The sequence below is a fragment of the Chlorella variabilis genome (assembly GCF_000147415.1).
Source record: "Chlorella variabilis unplaced genomic scaffold CHLNCscaffold_2, whole genome shotgun sequence".
Taxonomy (NCBI): Eukaryota; Viridiplantae; Chlorophyta; class Trebouxiophyceae; order Chlorellales; family Chlorellaceae; genus Chlorella; species Chlorella variabilis.
In genome coordinates this window covers 326,198-347,199 of record NW_005435086.1, presented here as the reverse complement: position 1 = coordinate 347,199, position 21,002 = coordinate 326,198, and the positions used below count along the sequence as shown (strand labels likewise).

At 68.5% G+C, this 21,002-nt stretch overlaps 4 protein-coding genes across 4 annotated transcripts; 1 reads left to right on the top strand and 3 right to left on the bottom strand.

Annotated features, from left to right (window-relative positions):
- Positions 1–1,474: 1,474 nt before the first annotated feature.
- On the bottom strand, positions 1,475–10,199 carry CHLNCDRAFT_137624 (hypothetical protein; the record flags this gene model as incomplete). The annotated part of the gene is made up of 26 exons (XM_005851033.1): positions 1,475–1,703; positions 1,926–1,983; positions 2,166–2,394; positions 2,507–2,641; positions 2,757–2,819; positions 2,993–3,158; positions 3,346–3,413; positions 3,599–3,686; positions 3,886–4,016; positions 4,277–4,391; positions 4,541–4,723; positions 4,930–5,005; positions 5,284–5,400; positions 5,610–5,754; positions 5,852–5,980; positions 6,135–6,362; positions 6,516–6,633; positions 6,847–6,968; positions 7,202–7,294; positions 7,475–7,964; positions 8,161–8,642; positions 8,894–9,011; positions 9,226–9,308; positions 9,580–9,702; positions 9,847–9,961; positions 10,120–10,199. The coding sequence occupies 26 exons, from the start codon at positions 10,197–10,199 to the stop codon at positions 1,475–1,477; spliced, it is 3,984 nt and encodes a 1,327-aa protein (XP_005851095.1).
- A 639-nt stretch (positions 10,200–10,838) lies between these two features.
- CHLNCDRAFT_18903 (hypothetical protein) lies at positions 10,839–11,381 on the bottom strand (the record flags this gene model as incomplete). Its single annotated transcript, XM_005851032.1, has 3 exons — positions 10,839–10,919; positions 11,008–11,116; positions 11,242–11,381. Coding segments are annotated over 3 exons (330 nt in total), but the record flags the coding sequence as incomplete, so codon positions are not given.
- A 1,072-nt stretch (positions 11,382–12,453) lies between these two features.
- On the top strand, positions 12,454–15,510 carry CHLNCDRAFT_137622 (hypothetical protein; the record flags this gene model as incomplete). The annotated part of the gene is made up of 5 exons (XM_005851324.1): positions 12,454–12,874; positions 13,018–13,152; positions 13,272–13,789; positions 13,997–14,137; positions 14,266–15,510. 5 exons carry the CDS (start codon positions 12,454–12,456, stop codon positions 15,508–15,510), a joined length of 2,460 nt encoding a protein of 819 aa, XP_005851386.1.
- Positions 15,511–16,952: 1,442 nt separating this feature from the next.
- On the bottom strand, positions 16,953–19,918 carry CHLNCDRAFT_55965 (hypothetical protein; the record flags this gene model as incomplete). Its single annotated transcript, XM_005851031.1, has 9 exons — positions 16,953–17,167; positions 17,357–17,473; positions 17,691–17,773; positions 17,947–18,058; positions 18,372–18,512; positions 18,748–18,864; positions 19,023–19,182; positions 19,416–19,643; positions 19,814–19,918. The coding sequence occupies 9 exons, from the start codon at positions 19,916–19,918 to the stop codon at positions 16,953–16,955; spliced, it is 1,278 nt and encodes a 425-aa protein (XP_005851093.1).
- Between the last annotated feature and the right edge of the window lie 1,084 nt (positions 19,919–21,002).

Below are 21,002 nucleotides of genomic sequence, written 5' to 3'. Positions count from 1 at the left end.
CTGTCTTTCTCCCCCCTCCCACACACCACACACCCCACCACCACCCCTGCAGATCTACCTGCGCTACGGCCTGCCCACGCTGCGCCCCTTCCCCGCCGCCTTCACGCTGTGGAGCCGCCAGGCGGCCGCCTCCACCGAGCTCTGGCACATCCTGGTGTCCACCATCATGCTGCAAGTGCCCCAGCTGTGGATGGGCATCGTGCCGCTGGCGGCGCAGGCCGCATACCCGCTGCTGGCGGCGCTGGGCGCGCGCTTCGGCGGCCACCCGCTGTGGCACCGCTACGGCGGCCGCGCGCAGGCGCTGCTGGAGGGAAACAGGGTGCGGCGGCGGCGGGCGGCGGCGGGCGGCGGCGGTGCCAGCAGGGAGGAGGTCGGCGATGCTGTTTGCTGCTCACTCCAGCCTCACAACAGAGCGGGCCAAGGGCTTGAGCTGCTGCCATCCATGCACTTGCTCACTCACCCTTGCTCGCGCCCTCACCCCGCGCACCCTGCAGGCGCGCGTGAGCCAGCTGGTGGCCACCGCCGAGGTCGCCATGGCCTTCCAGCTGCTGCTGGCGGTGCCGCAGCGCGGCCTGCAGGGCGCCATGCTGGCCTATGGTGAGGGAGGGCGGCGGGCAGGGCAGGGTCGCCCTGGGGGGCCCGCGAAGGGGCAGGGCTCGGGGCGCCGTTGCCGGGGCGTCTGCTCTCTGCAGTTGCGCCTGCGGTAGGAGCATCGGTTGTCCAAGAGCCCGGCACAGTCTCTCGATACACCACATTCACGTTTGTGTTGTATTGTTCTGTCCCTGCCTGGCCTGCAGTCTACTGGTCCAACCTGCGGGTCCGCCTGTTTGCCCCCGAGTCTCGCCCCTACCACCAGCGGGTGAGCCACCCCGCCAGCCGACGCCTTGCGTCGCCCGCGTGCCCGGCCGCCTGTCAACGGGTGCCGCCCGTCTGTCCAAGGCTGCCGCCTGGGCCCTGCCTGCGATTGCCCTCTCAGCGTTCCCAGCATGACGTGCTCCCTGCCTGCTGCTGATCCTGTCCGCCACCTTACCCCTCCGCTGCCGCCTGCAGACCTGGTCCGTCATCAACGCCCGCGTCCAGCCGCTGCTGGCCGCTGTGCCTAGCCTGCGCCGCTACCTGGATGCCGCCATGCGCTGGTTCAACCAGCCTGGCCAGCCGCAGCCGCACCAGCAGTGAGGGGGCACCTGCCGCCAGGCTAGGCCAGGGGCGTGCAACCGTCGTGGCAGTGTGATTCGATTTCAGAGCAAGCATAACGTTTTATTACACAAACAATGTGGGCACATGCCCAGAGCAGCAACATAACATTGCAATGCAAGCAGAACCTCCAGAAAACGAAAGGAACCGAAATCAAAGTAAAAGGGTACGAGCGCCGCATGTACCGAGCGCCCATCATCATCATTCTATCTTTCAGACAGTGTATTGGTTGGGCCAGTGTATGTGCTTTTGAGAAAGCCCTTGACAAACAGCGCCCCGCTCAGAAGATGTCCAGGCGGCGCAGCTGAGCGTCCAGCTGCTGCAGCCGGCTGCTGCAGGCCAGGCGGCTATACGTGACGGGGCACTCTCCGTTGTCGCACAGCACGGGCTCGAGGGCGCCGCCGCTGTGGCAGCCGCGGCAGGTGGCGTACGCGCTGCACTGGCGGGCCTCCACCCCGGCCTGCTCTCCCAGCAGCCCTAGGTATGTCTCCTCCCACTTGCCCTCCTTGCTGCAGGGGTGGGGGCGACAGGGAAGGGGTGGAGGAATTTGGCAGGGCCGGCACGCGGAGAACGGTGGCAGCATGTTTCAGGGGAGGCTGTCGGCGGCCGAGCAGCAGGGCGCCGCTGCCAGCTCAGCCAGCGCCAGCTCACCCGGCGCAGCTGTCGCACAGTCCCGCGCGTCGTCCAGTGGGCCTTTGAACCCGGGCATGCCCGCCTTGCAGCCCAGGCACTTGGGGATGGGCTGGAAGAATCGGGCCATCTGAGATTGGCGGGGGGCGCCTGCTGGGCCTGCAAGGTGCAGAGGAAAGGGTGCAGGAAAGCGGGGGGGGTGAGGTGAGGTATCGGCCAGCGCGGCCTCCGCACCGCTGGACCTCCGAGGGCCTGTTTCTGTTGGAAGGAACAGGTAGGCAACGGAGGGCTGCAGGATTAGTAGCAGCCCTGGCGCACCGCGCGCAGCCCTGGCGCCTCACCTCTGCCGTTGGTGCCGCCGCGCGCCCGCGGTGGCGGGCTGGCGGGCCCCAGCGCGGGCGGCGGCGGGCTGAGGGCTGCATCCACCCGCACGCGGCTATGCTCCCCTCCCTTGAGCTCATGCAGTACAGCCTCCCGCTGGCCGGGCGGTACGCTGGCCTGGAACACCTCTACCAGCGGAGTCAGCAGCTTCTTTTGCCAGTACAGCCCATAGTCGCCCTCCTGCCCCGCCTGCACACAAACACCCCCGACAGCCACAGCTGGGCGTCAGGAGGCGCTGCAGAGAACGCATCGGAGCGTGCGAGAGGGCTGGGCCACCCCCCGCTGCCCGCTGGAGGCACACAAGGTCTGCGGGATGCCGGTGCTCGAGCAGCAGCCCCAGACCCAGGGCGCTTGCCTTGGCGGCAGTCAGTGGGTCCTCAGCAGCATCCTCCTGCAGCCGCTCCCCAGCCAGCAGCACATACGGCAGCCGCTGGCCCTGCAGGCATGGGTGCACCCACCGCACCGATGCACGAATGCACAGGTTCAGGCGCCTGCTGGGCAGGCTGGGGGGGCGGTGACCAGCCGAGGAGCCTTGACACGCATGAGCTCACCAGCACAAAGGCGCGGCCCGGGTCGCGCTGGCTCAGCCGCACCGCCAGCGAGGCGTGGGGGCCCTGCAGGCGGGGGGAGACGAGCGGGCACGCCAGGCAGCAGCAGCGAGGAGGTGCATGGGCTGGCCTGCTTGCAAAGCGGGTTCTTCCGCAAAGCTCTTCTCTCTCACACACACACACACACACAGACCAGCACCACTGCTGCCGCGACCACACCAAGCTCAGCCCGCTCTCACCTTGACGTCCTCTGGGCTGGGCCCCCCCTCCCCCGCCGCCGCCGCCGCATTCTCCACCTGCTGCCCGGTCACCCGCCACAGCCCGCCCGTCATCACCAGCTCACTTAGCTCCACCTGCCCGCTCAGCAGCCGCCGCACCTGGCCGCACACAAACTCCAGGGCGCCGCTGCGGCAGGCAGGGCAGGCAGTCGATCCGGCTGACGGGCGGTTCTGACCGATTCGTAGGTTGGGGCATACATCGATACAAACACTGTTAAATAGGTGGGTGCAGCAGCCTGCGGCAGCCAGGCAGTTCCACGAAGAAAGGTGCGGGCAGGGGCGCCGGGCGCTGGGCACACCAGGCGCTCACTCACCGCACATCGTCCTGCATCAGGATCCGGACCAGCGCGCCGTGCAGCGTGGTGCGCAGGATGGGGGCGGTCTGCAGCGGTAGGGCGCGGCAGAAGCGCATCCCGTGGGCAGCACAGTTGGGAGATTCAAGCGGCACGGGCGCACCTTGGCACGGCACTGCCTTGTGCCGCCCCAGAGCGAGCCAGAGCTGCCGACCATTGCAAACCCTGCCCGCGCCATCTACAAACAGAATCCTGGATCCCACCCTCCCCCTACCTGCCGCCACATGCTCTTCACTCCCTTGCAGATCAGCTCCCCGCCACGCCCCACATCCTCGTCCCGCTCAAATGCCCGCCCCGCATACCTGCCCAGGTGCAGCAGAGCAGAGGCTTCAGTCAGACACCGGCAGGTGCCTGGCAGCACTGCGGCTACACACTCCCCGAGGCCAGGCCGCCCACCACCAGTGGATGGAGACAACCTGCACAGCACACTTGCCAGGAACCCCTACATTCCCCACATCCACACACAGACGTCCCCACAACACAGCTCCACCTCGAACCCACCTGTTGACGTGCAGCAGCAGGAAGGGGAGGCACACCCGCTCAAACTTGAGGTCCATCGGATCTGGGAAGGCGGCGCTGACCACACGGGATGCCAGCCTGCCCGCCGCGATCGCCTGCTTCGCATCTGCCGCCTGCAAGAGGGGGCCCGAGCGGCCGGGCAGGGCCGGGCAGAGTTTACTTTAACCTACTTATATAATTACTTTGTGCAATGGTGAGGCAGGACGCGGGTGGGGAGGGCAGCCAGCAGCAGCAAGCAGGCGCATGGTGTTTCAGTGCGTGCGCCAACCAGGTGGCTCCTTGCAGGCGGGTTCCGCCCTGGTACAGTGACCACAGCAGACGCAGCAGGGCCAGTGGCAGCCTGCCCCTCGGGAGCGCCTCGGCACCGACCCACCTCTGGCAGCAGCACAAACAGGCTGTCGGTGTGGCCGTAGATGACCCTCGCGCCGCTGCCGTAGGGTGCCAGCTCCCCGCCGCCTGCCGCCGCCTCCAGCACCTCCTTGGCCCGCCTGCAGAGCGAGGGAGGACAGCAGGACGAGGCGTGCGCATGAGCAGCCAGCCATTGGGCCGGTGCCAGCGGCTGCTGCTGTCCGGAGGTCCAGGAGGTGCGAGGGGTGGCGGCCGATACAAAGGCCGGCATGTCCGCCACCCCTCCCACCTGCAGCTCTGCGCGCCGTAAGCCAGGCAGCTGTCTGCCAGCTGGATGCACTGCAGCGGCGAGGCGCCCGCGCCGGTGAAGCCGTACAGAGCGTTGGCCGTCACTTTGAGGGCCTTCTGGCGGCTGTCCAGCACCGCGCGGGCGGCAGGGTCGGAGGCGGCCTTGAGGAGCTCGCGGGTGGCGCTGCAGGCGGGCGGCAGGTGTGGGTGGGTAGCGGCCAGCTGCCCCGGTCGGTGCCGAGCGGTTGGCTTCAGTGGCAGGTGAGAACGCAGCCAGAATCCAGCTGGCTGGCAGGATACCACGGGGAGCTCCGTGCCAGGAGGCCAGCACAGCGGCATGCAGGGCAGGTGATCCAAGGTCCACGCTGACTGCAGCTGGCGCTTGCTCACCCTCGGGCCACGATGAGCGCTGCCAGTATGCCCGGCAGGATGCCCTGGCGCACAGAGGGCTTGACGAAGGCCGCGCCTGCAGCAGCAGGTGGTGCAGGAAGCGGTGGTACCAGTAAGGGCCACCGGGGCTGTGTGCATGTGGACACAACCGCCAGAAGGCTGTCGCTGTGCCGCTACATTGTGACATTCTTTTGAAGGCTTTGAATCCGCCTCCGCCTCCACGCCCAGAGACAGAGGAGCTGCTGCCACCCTCCTGCACGCCCGTGTCCCGCTGACCCGAACAAATAGCGGCTCCCCACCGCCTCGCCAGCCTGCCTGTGGGTGTGATGGTAAGCTCCTCGGGCGGCAGGCGACCCACATCGTCCTTGTGGACCAGGGTTGAGTAGCACAGGTTGTGCGCTCGGTAGATGGAGGGGTAGAGCGAGGCAAAGTCCAGGATGGCGACCGGCTGGCGGTACAGCCCCACCGTGCCTGCGGTACAAGCGGTACGACACAGCCACGGCCAGGGCGGGGGCGCAGCTGGGGTGAGCGGAAGCCGGGTGAGGGCTGCAGAGCTGCTGGAGGGCAGCCAGATAAAATCTGTGTTGTCCCGCAGCAGGCATCCGCAGCTTGCAGCAGCCAGCGACGATGCAGCAGCGGGCGGCGGCAGGCATGCGATGCCGATTCAGCGCAGGGGCCACCGTGCTCGACAGGGTGCAGCAGGAAGGGGCTCTCCGACAGCGCCATCGGGTTCTCCCGCCCGCCCACCACCAGGCCGGGCCGGTGGCGTGCGGCGGTGCGCAGTACCAGGCTCCAGGACCGCACTATCTGTGCCTGGTATGACACCTGGCAGCGGCAGGCATGGCGGGGAGGTGCGGCGGCGGCGGCAGGGGAGGCAGCGGAATCAGGGGCAGCAGCCTCAGCGCAGCGCACCCGCGTCCACGGGGTGCATGATGAAGGTGTGCTCCTGCAGGCTCTGCGACTCCTGCCGCCCGGGCACGAGGAAACGCTGCCGCCGCGCCGTCCGCAGCAGCAGGCTGTTTGTGCGGACCATCTGTGCATTGTAAACCGCCTGCAGCCGACCACACCCCACGCACGGGCAGCGCATGCATGGCCGTGGGCCCGCGGCGGGAGCAGGGAGCGGCATGCTGCGCGCGTGGCTGGGCCCGGCGCGGCGGTGCCTCCCCGTCTCCCCGCAGCCCCAGCCCTCTGCCTTTGGCACCCACCTGCTGCAGAGTGAGCCCTGTGGCCCTCGCCAACTCCACCATCTCTTGCAGCGTGGCCAGGCGGTGCAGCAGGCTGCCCACCGCGTCGCAGCGGCGCAGGGCGTAGCGAGCCACCCGCGCCGCATCCGCCGCGGCGGCAGCCGCGGGAGCCAGGCGCCCGTGGTGCAGCGGGTGGGGCGGCGGGCCCGCCAGGCCGGCCAGCCCCGCCAGGCGGGCGGGGCTCAGCACCTGCGGGGCGGCAGGTGACGGGAGGATGGGAGGGTGCACTCTTAGTCGGAGCAAAAGAACGAGTAGTATTAGACGAAGCGGACGCAGGACACGCCAGTAGTGTCAAGAGCCAGCACGTGCGGCACCCAACGGCAGCCCCCCAGGCCCCCGCACCTCAATCGTCTGCCCCAGCAGGCTCTGCACGCAGTCGACGAGGGAGAAGGAGGTGAGGGTCTGGGAGGTGAGCGCCTGGCGCAGCACATCCACCACCATGCGGCCGTCGATGTCCGCCCTGCAAAGATGATGGAGGAGGGAACAACGCCGCTGTGTCGGTGAGGAGCGTCTTAGGCGCAGGGGTGACCCCCTGTTGGTGCAGCCAGCAGAACAAAACAAGCCGGTGCGCGGGCCGGAGGCTGTGGACGGCTGCGACGACCTTCATGTGCCTTTGCCGGCACAGCACTCCCTTCTCATCTTCGTCACCCTGCCGCCCCGCCCCTCGGCCCACCTGAACGTCTCCTGGTTGCTGTTGCTGTTCATGCGGCTCTGGCTCCTCACCCACTGCGCGCTGTACATGGTGATCTTGCGGATCGCCAGCGGCTTGGCGGCGCGCGGCAGCAGCCGCGACAGCTGCACGGCCGGGCCGGGAGGGTGGGCAGCAGGTGGGGCTGGCAGGGTGGGCTTGGCAGGGCCCTCAGCTGGCCGGCAGACCAGGCCCAGGTGCGGGCAAGGGCTGCCAGCAGGCTGGCGAGGGCGCCTCTGGCGGCGCATGCTGCCGACTCAGCGTGCAGGCAGCACACGATGGGATAGCACAGTGCACTACGGTGCAGTATTGTGCAGTACAGTGCAGTACAGTGAAGTACAGTGCAGGCAGGGGCTCCACCCGCCTGCAGGTTGCCGCCCTCCAGGCGCAGCGCCGCAAACCGGTCCTTCAGCACCGCCAGCGTGTCATTCACCTGCGGCCAGGGAGTGTATGCGTGTGTGTGCTGCGTGTGTGTGTGTACGGGTGACAGCAGCACCAGGTGGGAGCAGCACCAGGAGCAGTCGCGGCAGCAGCAGCACCAATGGGAGCAGCAGCAGGAGCAGCCATGGCAGCAGCAGCAGCGGGAGTGGCTAGCCTCAAATAGCGCCAGCACATCCGGGTCTGCCTGCCGCACGCACTGCGCCCAGCTGACCAGCAGCGCTTCCTCCGAGCCAAACAGCAGCACCCGCGCGGCGCCGTCGCCGTGCGGGGAGCCCACGCTCCGCTCAGCAGCCTCTTGGCGCTGCGCCGCCGCCGCGGGGTGCAGCAGGAACACCAGCGTCTCTGGCTGCTCCGCTGCTGCGGCTGGGGCCGCCGGCGGGGTGACCGCCGGCGGTCGGCGGCTGCCGACGCCTGTGGGGGCTCCCGCTACCGCCGCCAGAGAGGCCACCACCGCCGCCTCCTCCTCATCGTCGCCCTCCCCGCTGCCGCCGCCATCTCCAAACGCCGCCACGCTAGCGTCTCCTGTCGCTACCCCGCCCTCCTGCGCCGGCTGCTCCCCCTGGGCAGGCGCTGTGGGGCCCTCGGCATGCCCCCGCGCGGCAAAGTGGAAGAAAGTGCAGGTGATTGCTACCACCGGGTCGCCCTGGGAGGCCACCGCCACCCTGCGGGGCCAGGCAGCAGCAGGCAGGCAGGCAGGCAGGCGCCATGAGCACCGCAGTCACCTGGTGCTGTGCTGTGACAAGGAGCAGCGCTGCCAAGGCGCCCACTACAGTGTCACAACGCCTCGTCAGCACAACAGCAGCGCTCCCCCCCAGCGCCAAACCAGGCACAGGCAGCGCCAAAGGGTGCCAGGCACACCTGTCTGAGCCATCAGCAGTGGCCGACAGCACATCGAGCAGCATCATGCGCAGCCCGGCGATGTCTCCGCGCTTGGCCGCCGCCGCCGCCGCCTGCACCTCCTCCGGCTGCTCCGCTGGGCCCGCTGGACCGCCGCCGCCGCTGCCGCCGCCGGGGAAGGGGCTCCAGGCGGGGTCTGCCAGCTGAGTGGCATCAGGCGTCAGGCAGCACACTGCCTGCCAGGGTGCCACCACCTCGATGTCGCAGCTGCTGACGCGCTCCCCACCCTCCACTCCACGCCAGCCCGCGGCGCTGCCGCCGCGCTGCTGCGTCGCCGCCGCCCCGGCAGCATGCAGGCTGCCGCCGGTAGCGCCGCCGGGCTGCGCGTCCGCTGGCGGCGGCACGTACAGCCAGGCGCCGCCGCTGACGGGCACGTCCACCAGGAGGCGCTGCAGCGGCGCCACCTCCGCCTCATACAGCGTCATGTCCCGCCACACAAGGCCCTGCAGGGGTGGCAGCGGTGACGCATGCGGGTGGGGTGGCGGCGGCAGCGGCGGCGGCGGCGTGTGTTTGGTGGTAGGGCGCTTGCCCCCGGCGTTCCACTGCGGCGCTGCCCTCAAAGGCGCAGCTGCCATCCCTGCAAGCTGCCGGAGCAAGCAGGCAATGCACCATCCGAGCCGATCCAGCCGGGCCAGGGGGGAGCCGGTACCACGGCTGGTACCGCGGCTGGTACCGCAGGCGGCAGCGCACCCACCTCCTGGCGCAGGTGGCCTGCCACCATGGCCTTCTGCACCGCCGCCGAGGCGCGCTTCACGCTGGCACCTGTTCCCAGGGTGAGCTTCAGGTAAGGCTCGCCCTCTGGGCGGTCTGGCCTGCACCCCCAAGCGACGGCCACGCAAGGACAGGAGGATAGGGCAGCAGCAGGGAGCGTGAGAGACGTGGATCGGTGTGGGGGCAGCATGCGGCGACCAGCGACCACGCTGGTTGCTGCCGGTGGGTGGTGCACACCCCGTGCCCCCGCACAGGGCCTTGCTGCCGCCCTCTGGATGCACCCAGGAGGCAGGCACAGGCCTACTGACGGCTGACCTGTAGAACAGGATGGGAGTGCGCAGCACCGCATCGATGCCGGCCAGGCGGCAGTCGTTCGGCAGGATGCGGTTGAGCATGCCCTGCAGCGAGCAGCCCGCCAAGGCCAACACTGTCAGTCAACGGCACGATGCTCGCAGCGCTCCTGGCACGAGCATCGCTGCCGTCTGGCTTGCTGGCCAAGGGGCAGCATGTCCGAGAGGCATCGAGAAGCATCGGCGGCGAGCCTGCTGGCATCGCATTCAGTAGCATTCGGCATTCGACATTTGGCATTTGGCGGCGTTCGGCGGCATACGGCGGCAGAGCCCGGCGCCTCGCCTGCAGCCGCTGCAGCTGATGCTGGTCCCACTCCACATCTTGGTCGGCCCCCTCCGCCTGCGCCTTGGGCGCGGCGACGTAGAAGTACGGCTGGAAGTTGGGCAGGCGCAGCAGCACGCTGGCGCCGCCGGGGGTCGTGCCCCACACGTGGAACCGGCCCTGCAGCAGGGCGAGGCGGCCAGGGGGAGTCGTGCGCACAGCACCGTGCCCTAGACCCTCAGCCAGGCAAGAGGCAAAGGTGAACCTAAAGGTGGCACCACCATCAGCTGTTCCCTGCCCTCCAAAGAGCCAGCCGCAGCCCACCTGCGCCTCCTCCACAACGTCCAGAGCCATGAAGATGAGGCCTTCGCCAGGCGGCGGCGCCGCCGGGCGCGGGCGCTGGCGGCGCAGGTGTATCGAGCGCGGCGCCGCGGCAGGCCTGCAAGATTAGTTAGAGAGATGCAAGGGTGAACAACTGAGGGTTAAACTGGGCGGAGCGCTCCTCGTGCTGTTCCGACGTGAGCCCGAGCGGCAGCGGCGGCTGCGCGGCCGCCCGCGGGGGGGGGCACCGCCGCTTGCCTTGGAGCCTGCGGCGACCGCTCATAGGCGATCTGCACTCCCGGCTTCTTGGGCGTGACAGGGCCACTGGGCTCCGGGGCTCGGCGTTTGGGCGCCATGAGTGACCGTGGCACCGGGTGGCTCTGCAGAGCCCCGGAACGGCCGCCTGCACTCTACAAAAGCTGATGCGCCCTGTTCAACGTCCGACAGCCCGCGATCTGGTCAGTGGGCAACTCCATGTCGGCGTATGCAGCATAGCGCCCCTAGCGGCGGTGTAAGTGCAAATGATGGCGCCGTTGAGGAGTAGCAAGCATAGGCTCAGGCCCAGCGCACATCCTCCCGCCCCGCCCCGCCCCGCTGGCCGTGCGCAGGTTGGGCGCAGGCGCAAGACAAACTGGCTGCCCGCCCCCACTCAACGCTTGCTTGTTGCAATTATGCCGCAATTATGCCGCGTGTTAAACACCAGTGTTACAGGATGCAATTTCACACCGTCTAGCGGGGCTTGCGATGCACGATTGGGTGTGTGCCGCAGCAGCGGCCTGCCTGCTATCGCTGCGTGCCAAAGATGACGTCAAACAGCGGGGAGCTGATGCCATACGCTGTGGTGTCATCGGCGTAATGGTGGTGCATGTGCCGTGTCCTCAACCTGCCCTTGAGCTGGCCACTGCATGCCATGTGCGCCAGAAAATTGCCAAGTCAAGCGGGGGAGCGGCTCTCAAGGCGGCACTGCGCGAGCAAACCTCCTGCCCAGCACTGGCTCACCTGTGCATCAGGTAGTGCATGCAGTCGTATGCTACGTAGCCGACCAGCACGCCTGCAAATATTGCTCCCGCGGAAGCCTGCACCGCAGGCATGAACGAACGTCAAACGAGCTGCCATGGAGACCCACACAACAGGCGCCAATCACCAGCAGGCGTCGATCCATACCTGCGGCAGGCAGGCTTGTAGCGTGCCGTAGATGGCGGAGGCAGGCAGGCAGGCGGGCAGCGGCGGGAACACGAGCCGCTCGATGTCGGAAGGGTACTTGTGATGATTCCTGCAGACAGGAATTGGAGCAAAGATGGAGCTCGGGCGAGGCAGGCAAGCACAGCAGCAGCACAGCTCCTGATCCTCGCAGCAGCAAAGTTGGGGCTGCTGAGGCTCCCGTGCATGAGGACCCACCCGTGCATGAGGAAGTGGGCGACGATGGTGTTTGGGCCGCCGGGAGCGGCATGGAAGACCCAGCGGTGCATAGAGTACTCGATGAGCTGCCACAAAACGACGCCCGCAGCCGCTAGCGCCGCCAGTGTGTGCAGCGGCAGGGTGGCAGCAGCCCGCACAGCTAGCGCCGCTGCCAGCGGCAGCCACAGCAGCGGCACCACCCACCTGCAGGCGGCACGCAGGCAGCAGGGCGATGCACCTGTCGGCCCTGCCACCAACGTCACTACGAGAACAACAAGCAGCAGCCTGTGTGCGGGATCAAACCGTACCACTTGACTTTGGTGACTGCCTCCAAGCCGTCGCTGGCGAAGAAGCGGGCCTTGCCGCGGGATGTACGCAGCAGCCAGGCCTGGTACTCTGCGGGGCTCAGGCGCGCCAGCTGCACGGGCAGCAGCGGTTGGACGCTGCGGCAGCGTCGGTGGCCAGCAGCGGGGCGGCGCGGCAGCAACGCGGGGCAACAAGAGGCGAGAGAGAGGCAGTATAAGGTGGGCCAGTTCTCCCCGGCTGGTGAGCGACCGCAGGAGTGGAACTGGGGCTTGAAACACGCCGCGGCCCACGCCTGCCCCGCCCTACCTGTTGCAACAGCGGTTGACTTTCATCGATTTTGCTGATAGGATCGGCTGCGCCCATCCTGGCTGCGCTGGTGGAAGAGGCTTTGTGTTTTTATGCCTGCCAAGTGCAATTCAATGGACGGTGTTGCATTGGCTGATTGATCAAGAGGGAGAAACGCGCCATTGAGCATATGCCATGTGCACCCGCCTGGCTGGCGGCAAGGGGCGCAGGCGCAAAGTACCGTGCGTGCAGGCGATGTGCTGCAGCCCTCTTGCACAACTCTGAAATCAGATTGCTACCCGTAATGGGGACCAGCACCAAGGTAAGTCCCTGTAGGTCCCTTCTAGAGAGACATGCCCCACCATTGCCGCTGCTGAGCCTCACAGGCAGTGGCAGCAAGGTGGTGGTGGGCACGCGTTCCGGGCAGGCCTACGAAGACTTCAGAGAGGCAGATATGCTGGCACAGCAACTCCAGAGTGCAAGCGGATTTTGCTTTGTTCACTCTACACCGCCAAACGTCGGAGGCCGTACCGCCGTCCAGGTGGCCAACTCCCGAGACAAAAACGCCGGAACGTCGATGGCGAATTCTCCAAACAGGATCGTGCTGCTGTCTCGTTGGCAATGTCCAGCGACAGGGAGAGGGTGCAGCAGGTATGGCTCCCCTCGTCTGGAGTCTGGGCCGCCATCCCGGCGCAGAAGGGCCACAGGGGGGCAGCAGATGAAGCTGAGATGCCTGCTGCCGTTGCTGGCAGCCGCCAGCGAGCCAGTAGGGAGAAGCCTCCAGCAAAGGAGCCTGTCGCGGGCCACAAGCGGCGCCAGGGCTCGACCGACGCAGCACCAGATGCGGCAGCGGGAGCAGCACCAGCAGCAAGCAAGCCGCAGAAGCAGCGGCAGCAGGCCGCGCCTTCGGCGGCAGCGGTTTCAGCAGCGGCGGGCGGCGCTGCCAGCCCGCCGGCGTACACTGGCTTCAAGCTGCAGCACGGCGACGAGGGCGAGGGCAGTGACGTGGAGGACTGCGAGCCGCCGCCCACCTGCCCCATCTGTGAGCGCCGCCAGCCGCCGCTGCCGCCCAACTCTGTTTGCGCCACCCCGGGCCCCTGCTTCCTCATTCTCCCGCGCGCGCCTGGTGAGCGCCTGCCTCTGGCCCACGTGTGCTTTCCTGCCTGCCTGCTTGCCCGCCTGCAGGCCTGACCGATATCGTGGAGCTGGCAGACAAGGCGGTGGTGGCGCCCTGCATGCACGTCTTCTGCCACCCGTGCATCTCCCTCTGGCTCGACCGCAAGCGGCTCTGCCCGCTGTGCAAGGCCCGCGTGGGCTCAGGTGCGCGGGCGCTGCGGCGTGGAGCAGCCGCGCAGACGGCGGCGCGCGCACCCAACACCGCCCGCCCCCACCTGCCACTGCTGGCGACCCACCTGCCCACCCTCCCTCCTCCTGCGCAGTGTTTTATGACATTCTGCCCAGCGGAGCCCACAAGGAGCGCGACGTACCCCCCTCCCCCAAGCTGCGCAGCGTTGGCAGCGACGACGCGGCGGCACCTTACGGCGGCCCCCTGTTGCAGCGCCTGCAAGACCTGCTGGGGGGGGCAGACCTGGTCGATCCGTATGAACAGCAGCAGCAGCAGGGGCGCCGCCTGGTGCAGCCGCAGCCCGGCTCCGCACGCGGCGGCTACGGCGGCGGTGGCGACGGCAGCGCCGGCGGCGCCAGCGCGCGGCAGCGGGCCGGCGGCGCCGCGGATTCACACCAGCAGCAGCAGCAGCAGCAGCAGGCGGGCGCTGCGCTGGCGCCGCGCCCATACTTCTGGCGCCTGCAGCAGCGCCTGCAGGCAGGCGCCTACCGGCCTGAGGGCAGCGGCGGCGGGCCGGCAGGCTGGGACGCCCTGCAGGGCGGTGAACCCGGCGCGCAGCCGGTCACCGAGGAGGATTATGTGCTGCTCTGGCGGCGCCAGGTGTACGATCAGGTGAGGGGTCGCGGCCTGGGGAGTGTGGGAGGCACGCCTGCCCCGCCCCTGGCCTGCTTGTACCGGGATCCAGCGGCGCTGCTGGCCCTGCCGCTCGCCGCCTGCTCCGCGGCGCGCTGTGCTGGGGCTGCTGCGTGCTGCTCGCCGCTGTGCTGGCCGCTGCGTGGCGCGGCGCGCCGACGCCGCGTGCCTGCTCCGCCTGCGCAGGATCTGTGGGCGGAGCCGCTGGGGACTGATGCCTCCCGCATCTCACTCGGCAGCGGCGGCGCCCGCGAGCGGCGCCTCACAGGCAAGCGCGAGCGCAGGCAGAGAGCAGCTGCCTTTTGCGTTTTTGTTGTTCCCGACTTGGTCTGCCTGGGATGCGATCGCCGGCTGGTGTGTGCCTCGTCTCGTTCTAGAGGCAGCGGCCTCCCGAGCCGCCTAGGTGTGCCTGCCGGCCACCCAGGCCAGCCCCGCCGGCCCCTTGCCCTGCAGAGTGGATTGATCGGGAACTGCGGGCGCTGACCGGCAGCGAAGATGTGACCATCCTGCGTGGCTTTGTGCTGGGGCTGGTGGTGGCGTACGGAGTCGAGCCCTACAGCAGCGGCAGCAGCAGCAGCGGCAGCTCCCCCGGTGTGGCCGGCACCGCACACCCCGGTGGCGGCGCCGTGGCGGCTCGCCAGGCGGCGCTGAGGGCCAGCCGTCGCGCGGCAGAAATGGTTGCTGCAGCGGGCGGCGGCGGCGGCGGCGGAGGCGGCGGCAGCGGCAGAGAGGGCGGCGGAGGCGGCGGCGCGCTGAGCAGCAGCCCCGAGGAGGCTCTGCGCCCGTTTCTGTATGAGCACAGCGCCCACTTCTGGCACGAGCTCCGCTGCTTCGCCACGGCGCCCTATGCCCGCAGCGCGTACGATCGCATGGTGCAGTACCGGCGGTACGAGCCGGCCGCGCAGCAGGCGGCGCAGCAGGCCCAGCCGCGGCAGCAGGCGCGGTGGCCTGTGCGAGGCGTGGCGGCGGGGCACGGCGGGCACGTGCCGCGCCTGGTGCCGCACCGGCAGCCCGTGTGGCGGCAGCAGCAGCAGCAGCAGCAGCAGCAGCAGCAGCAGCAGCAGCAGGATGCCGGGCGGCCCTCTCGTTGGGACAAGGGCCGCCCTGCAGCAGCGGCAGCAGTGATCGTGGCGGCCTCTGGTGCAGCACAGCAGCCGCAGCAGCAGCCTGAGTGCAGCAGGCGCATCGAGGCGGCGCAGGTGGTGTGCCAGGGGCGGGGACAGGGGCGCCCGCAGCTGGCAGACGCCGAAGTGCCGCGAAGCCGCTGCCAGGGGCAGGTGGATGGCGGCAGCGGCGGCAGCAGCAGCAGGAACCCCTCCCCGCCGCCTCTGCTCCCTGCCTCGGGCACGCACCTGGACTGCCCACAGCAGCTGCAGATCAGCCCGGCCCCAGCCCCGGACCGTGGACGCAGCGCCAGCAGGAGCCCGTCTGGCGACGCGGGACAGCGTCAGCAGCGGCAGCGATCGCGCAGCAGGAGCAGCAGCCGCAGCCAGCTGCGGCGCCGCCGCCGCAGCCGCAGCAGGCGCCGCGGGCGGCAGGAGCGGTCTGCAGGCAGGAGCCTCACCAGGCTGGACGGGCGGGGCCGGCACCACCGCCGAAGCCGCAGCCGCAGCAGGCGGTACAGTACACATGAGCGGTACAGCCCCATGCAGTACCGAGCAGGCGCTGACGATGGCGGCGACCGCTGGGGCATGTGCTGATGCCCTTGAAATTTCAGGCCCAGTGCTTTTTGGTTTGTGACGGAGCCGCGTATACCTTCCCGTTGTGTATCAACAGTTGTGTATCAACAGGCCCCAGTTTTCCTGCCTTTCTGGACAAGTCAATTCAGGATATTCTTTGCTGTGCCTTCTGATGTAATTTGGATCCCCTGTCTGGTTGAGTAGAGTGCAGTCAATGCAAGGCCGCACCGCATCACCAGCACCGCCTGCTGAGCCTGCTGCGGCGGTCGGGTGTTTGAAGGGGCAGCCCAAAGGCCGGCCGCGGTTCCTCGGTTCCTCTGCCTGATCGCAATGGATCGGCGCAAGTCTGGAAACATCGAGGTCACCTTCAAGCGCAGGAGGAGCTCGGCACAGGCGAGTTTCGCTCGTTTGCCTGCTTGTTTCAGAGACGAGCGATCGCCATTCCTAGACGCGTCTCATACATTCATCGATTGCTGCAGGACGTCTGCGCTAGCGCCACGCAACTGGTGTCAATCGCGCCGACGCAGCCGGGCTTCTCGCCGCCACGGCCGTATGTGCCGCCGTTTGCCGCGCGGCAGCAGCAGCAGCAGCAGCAGCTCAAATCGCTGCTGACCAAAGAGGAGAGGGATTACTTCATGGAGCTAGAGAGCGAGCAGCTTGTGGAAACGGAAGACATGTCACGGCAGACAACGCCAGGGGCCTCCCGGGCGCCGAGCCCAGGGCCCGCCACCGCGCTGCAGCCAGCAGCGGCAGACCTGGCTGCCGCCATCACGCAGCACCTGGGCCAGGGCACGCCCTGCAGCGAGGAGATCGTGAAGCACTACCCCCGGGTGCAGGCAAGCACGCAGCGTGGAGAAACCGGACAGAGAGCACACCAATGGCGGCGGTACAGCAGCTGTCACCACCTGCCGTATCATACCACCTACCCACCTGCCGCCGCGCTGCGCCTGGCGCGTCCCTGCCTTCGCCCACCGTTATGCAGGAGCAGTATAGCCAATACATAGCCCTGGCGGCCGAGCAGCAGCTGGCGCCGCTATCCATGCGGGAATTCTACAAGCACAGCCAGCCCGAGGACCGCGGCATCCCGGTGCTGTAGCGGCAGCGGTGGCGGCATGCCTGCTGAGCCAAGTTGCGGCGGCAGCCACGTGAGTGGCATCCCCCATTGCATTGCTGGCACTCTGATCTCACACTCGATGAACAGAAAGGCTTGGGCTGGCATGCACTGGAAGTGACAACACGTCGCCGGCACACAATTGCCTGGCTCACAGAAACAAGCGGGTGCGTCGTGCCTTTGGGGGGCGCCGGGCGGACCCAGCGCGGGAGAAGACAAACAAAAACGGCAGGGTGGCAGTGCAGAATTGGGCAGGGATCGCAATGCAAAGGCAGCAGCCGGCGCCCGCCTCGACGTTGTGCTGCCGGCGCCGGCCGCCGCCGGCCGGCTGTGGTGCGACCTGGCGCTCCTCTCAGACGATGGTCATGGCCAGCTCGATCTCCTCCAGGCTGCGCCCCTTGGTCTCCACCACCGCCTTGGACACAAACGCCACGCATGCGAAGCAGACGGCGGCGAAGAAGAGGTACACTGCCGGCACGCCAAACGCGGAGACGGCGGACAGGAAGAGCTGGCCGATGGCAAAGTTGCAGACCCAGTGGGAGACCATGGCCAGGGAGACGGCGCGGCCTGCAGGAAAACCGGCAGGGTGCGGCACGGAGGGCGGGGTCTCGAACAGCAGAGGCAGCGGCGAGGAGGAGTCGGGGGCAGATGGACGAGCCCTTGCCCTCGCACCAAAGCCCCATCAACGCAGCCCTCTCGACGGCAAAGGGCAGCATAGGGCGGGCTCTCCCGGTGAGAAGGCGGGCAGGCACCCACCGCGGATTCGCGCCGCCGTGATCTCAGGCACCAGCAGGCCGGGCACGGGCCCCGCTCCCATAGCAAAGGAAAGGATGTAGGCCAGCGTGCCCACCAGGGCCATGGGGCCTGTCAGGCCTGCAGCACCAGCACCAGCACATGCGCCAATGGGCACACGGCGGAGCAGCGGGGTCGGCGGCGCGCGGCCAATCCCGGCGCGTGCAGAGGAGCAGCTGTGCAGCAGCAGCAGGACCGGGGAGTGTGCAACGGGCCATGCAGAGGCTGTCAGATGATCGAGTGATAGCAAGGCACATGATGCCAGCCCTTGCCCTCGCCCCTGATTCTTTCTTCTCACCGCTGAGGAAAGGAAGCGCCAGCCCCGCCGCCATGACGAGCATGCTGAGCCCCATGCCCGCAAAGCTCAGCCCCATCAGCTGCCTGCGGACGGGCAAGGCGGGCCAGCCGGGGCAGGCAGGCAGCGGGCCCCGTCAGGACACAACAGCATGCCCCCCAGCTGCCCAAACCGCTCGGCGCACACGCAGCATGAAGCCTGCCAGCCCTGCAGCCTGCCTGCCCGCACCACGCTGGAAGGTTCCCACACCCGCACTCACTTCCTGCCGGCCTTGTCCATGAGCCCCGCCGCCACCACAGTGCCCAGCACATTGGTGGCGCCCACCGCCGCGCTGGCCAGGGCGCCAGACTGGATGCCTGCCTTCTCAAACACTGCGTTGGAGGCACCACGATCGAGGCAGTGTCGAGACGGAGGAGCGCACGCAAAAAACTTGCACGCGGTGCCACACGGCCCCGTAGGACATTGCCCAAGCCTTGCCAGCCAACCCTCGCCATCATCACACACGCGCAGCACAGCCACACACATGCACATGCAGCACAGCCAAGCACATGCAGCACAGCCAAGCACATGCAGCGCAGCCACAGCCAAGCACATGCACATGCACATGCAGACAGCCACACACATGCACATGCAGCACAGCCACAGCCACTGCACTCTGTGAACCCACACACACTGCTGCCGCACCCGAGGAGGAGAAGTAGACGATGGCGTTGATGCCCGAGAACTGCTGGAAGAGGAAGAGCAGCATGCCGACGATGGTGGCCCGGCTGGTCAGCACCTCGCCCCAGGACGCCTCGCCGCCGCCGCCCTCGCCCTCGCCCTTGGCTGCACCGCCCGGCGGGCAAGGGAAGGGCAGCGTGGCATAGCTCATACTTGGTCAGCAAGAGCGGCGTGATGGCTGTGCCAGGTGCGGGCCCGGCTGCACACAGCCAAGCAAGGGCCTAGGCAGGCGCCGCCGCAGGGAGACGTTCAGCGCGTCCCCGGGCGGTGCCGCCAGTCCCCTGCAGGCCCCAGCAGGCTGCAGGAGCATGCCTGCCTAGGGAATGATGCATGCACTCACCCGAGCCAAGCTGGATGAGCGCCTCGGCGCCCCACAGCTTCTCCGCCACCGCCGTCGCCTCCCGGCGCAGCCCCTTGAGCACCAGCCAGGCGGGAGACTCGGGGCACACCAGCATGCCTGCGACGCTCACAGCATCACGGTGGGGAAAAGGGGTTGCAGTGGAGGCTTGCGTGGCGGCAGATGCGTCGCGCGAGGACTGCATCCACGCCGTGCCGCCACGGCTGCGCCGCGGCAGCAGCTTAACCGCCGCCCCTGCTGGCGCCCGCATCGCTCACCCAGGGCCAGCAGCGCGGCCGGGGCCGCGGACATTGCAAACATGGTGCGCCACTGGGCTGCCGAGAGGGCCACGTTGACCAGCAGGGCTGCCAGGATGCCGATGCAGATCATGAGCTGATTGATAGAGCCCAGGGTGCCGCGCAGCGCGGTGGGGGAGATCTGCAGGCGGGCACACCGGCCGGCGGCCAGGCAGGTAAGCAGGCACAGGTGAGATAGGTGAGCAGGCGGGGCGGCAGCTCACGGGCGGGTGAGAACAGCGGGCAGGCAGGGGGCTGCGTACTTTGTGCGCTGCCTCTGCACAAACGGAAAGGCAGCATGCGGCACAGGGCAGCGATGCGAAACAGGCGACGGCAGCGCAGGGCGGCGAGAGAAGGGAAGGGCGGTGAGGGCACCTCTGAGACGTAGAGCGGCACGAGGGCCGAGGAGAGGCCGATGCCGACGCCGGTGATGACCCGGCCCGCCAGCATGGCGGTCAATCCGGTGGCGGTGGCGCTCAGCAGCGGCCCCACCAGCAGCGGCACCGCGTCCAGCAGGAACGCCTTGCGCCGGCCCAGCGAGTCGGCCAGCCCCGAGCCCAGCAGGCTGCCCACCGCTGCACCCAGCAGGCAGGTGCTCACGACCTGCGGGCAGACAGCGGGAGGAGGTGGGAAGGCAGGACATCTCAGGTGGGAAGGGAGGGCAGCGAGCAGGGCCCGGACAGGCTGAAGGCAGGAAAGCGGCTGTGTGGCGGCACGATGTGGGCGTGCAGGCGGGCGGGCGGGTCGGGGTTGTGGAAGCCGCTTCCACTCACCAGGCCTTGCAGGAAAGCGTCCCCTCCAAAGCCCAGCTGCTGCGACATCACTTCCAGCGGGCCGTTGACCACGCCCAGGTGGTAGCCGAAGCAGAAGGCGCCCATGCTGGCCACCGCCACGCACAGCACGACGGCCGGCGCCAGCGGGGAGGGCGTCACGGCGGCGCCCGCTCCCGGCGCCTTGCTGGCATCGTCGCCCGCTGCGCTGGGCACCAGGATATCGCCCAAGCTGCCGCCTGCGCGGTGCTTCAAGGTTCCCATGCCCGAGGGGCTGGCGCTGCCGGATGTGGGCTGGGAGAAGAGGGGCAGGAGCTCGGCAGCGTCGTGGCGCCGGGACGCGGGCGTGACGCCGCCGCTGCCGCTCATGCGGCGGTGCCGCCCTGCACCCGCAACGACGGGACGGCTGGAGCGGGGGGAAGCCCTAGATCGGGGCCTGGTGGCCTGGGAGGGCCTGTGCACCAGGGAAGAGGCCGACCAACGAGTTGCGGCGATCGGGGCGGACATAAGCAGCTTTCAACAGCCTGTGGCGGCCTGCAAGGGGGCACCTGCTGTTGATCAACGTATCCAACGAGCGCTACACTTCCCCGCAGACACACGAAACCCTGGGCGACAAATGCAAGTGGGCCGCTTTCTTTTCGCGTTTTCTCCCCCCCACACACACCGCAGGCCGGTGCAGCATCGATTTACCCACTCTGATGGTTCTGCAGCAGCAGTGTGGGGGTCTGGGAGAGGCGATGGCGTAGAGCAGGCAGTATGTCCACCCCGTTTCGGGTGCTGGAGCCGGGCCCTCGTGAGTCTGCAGCCGTAATTACGTGCGGCAGGTAGCCCCGACGGCTTCCAAGGCCGCACACGGACCCCGCTCAGCGTCCTTGTCGCTGGGCGCGTCTGCGGGCAGCCCGAGCGCCTCAAGCTTCTCGCGCTCCTGCGCCAGCTGGTTGGTGAGCGCCGCAACGGCGGCGTCCCTGTCGGAGGTCCCCTTCTGCAGGCGCTCCACCTCCACCGCCGCTCCACCGCCGTCTCGTCCAGGAAGCGCAGGCCTGTAAATGTGCGCACCAGGGAGGTACATGCACGCTTCTGAAGGGTAGTGGCAAGCGGCTGGAGTGCAACCACTGCCATCATTGTGTTGAACATCTCTAGGTTGAAGGGCACCCCCGCGGTGACCCGCAGCGGCGGCACGCGCGTCCAGGCA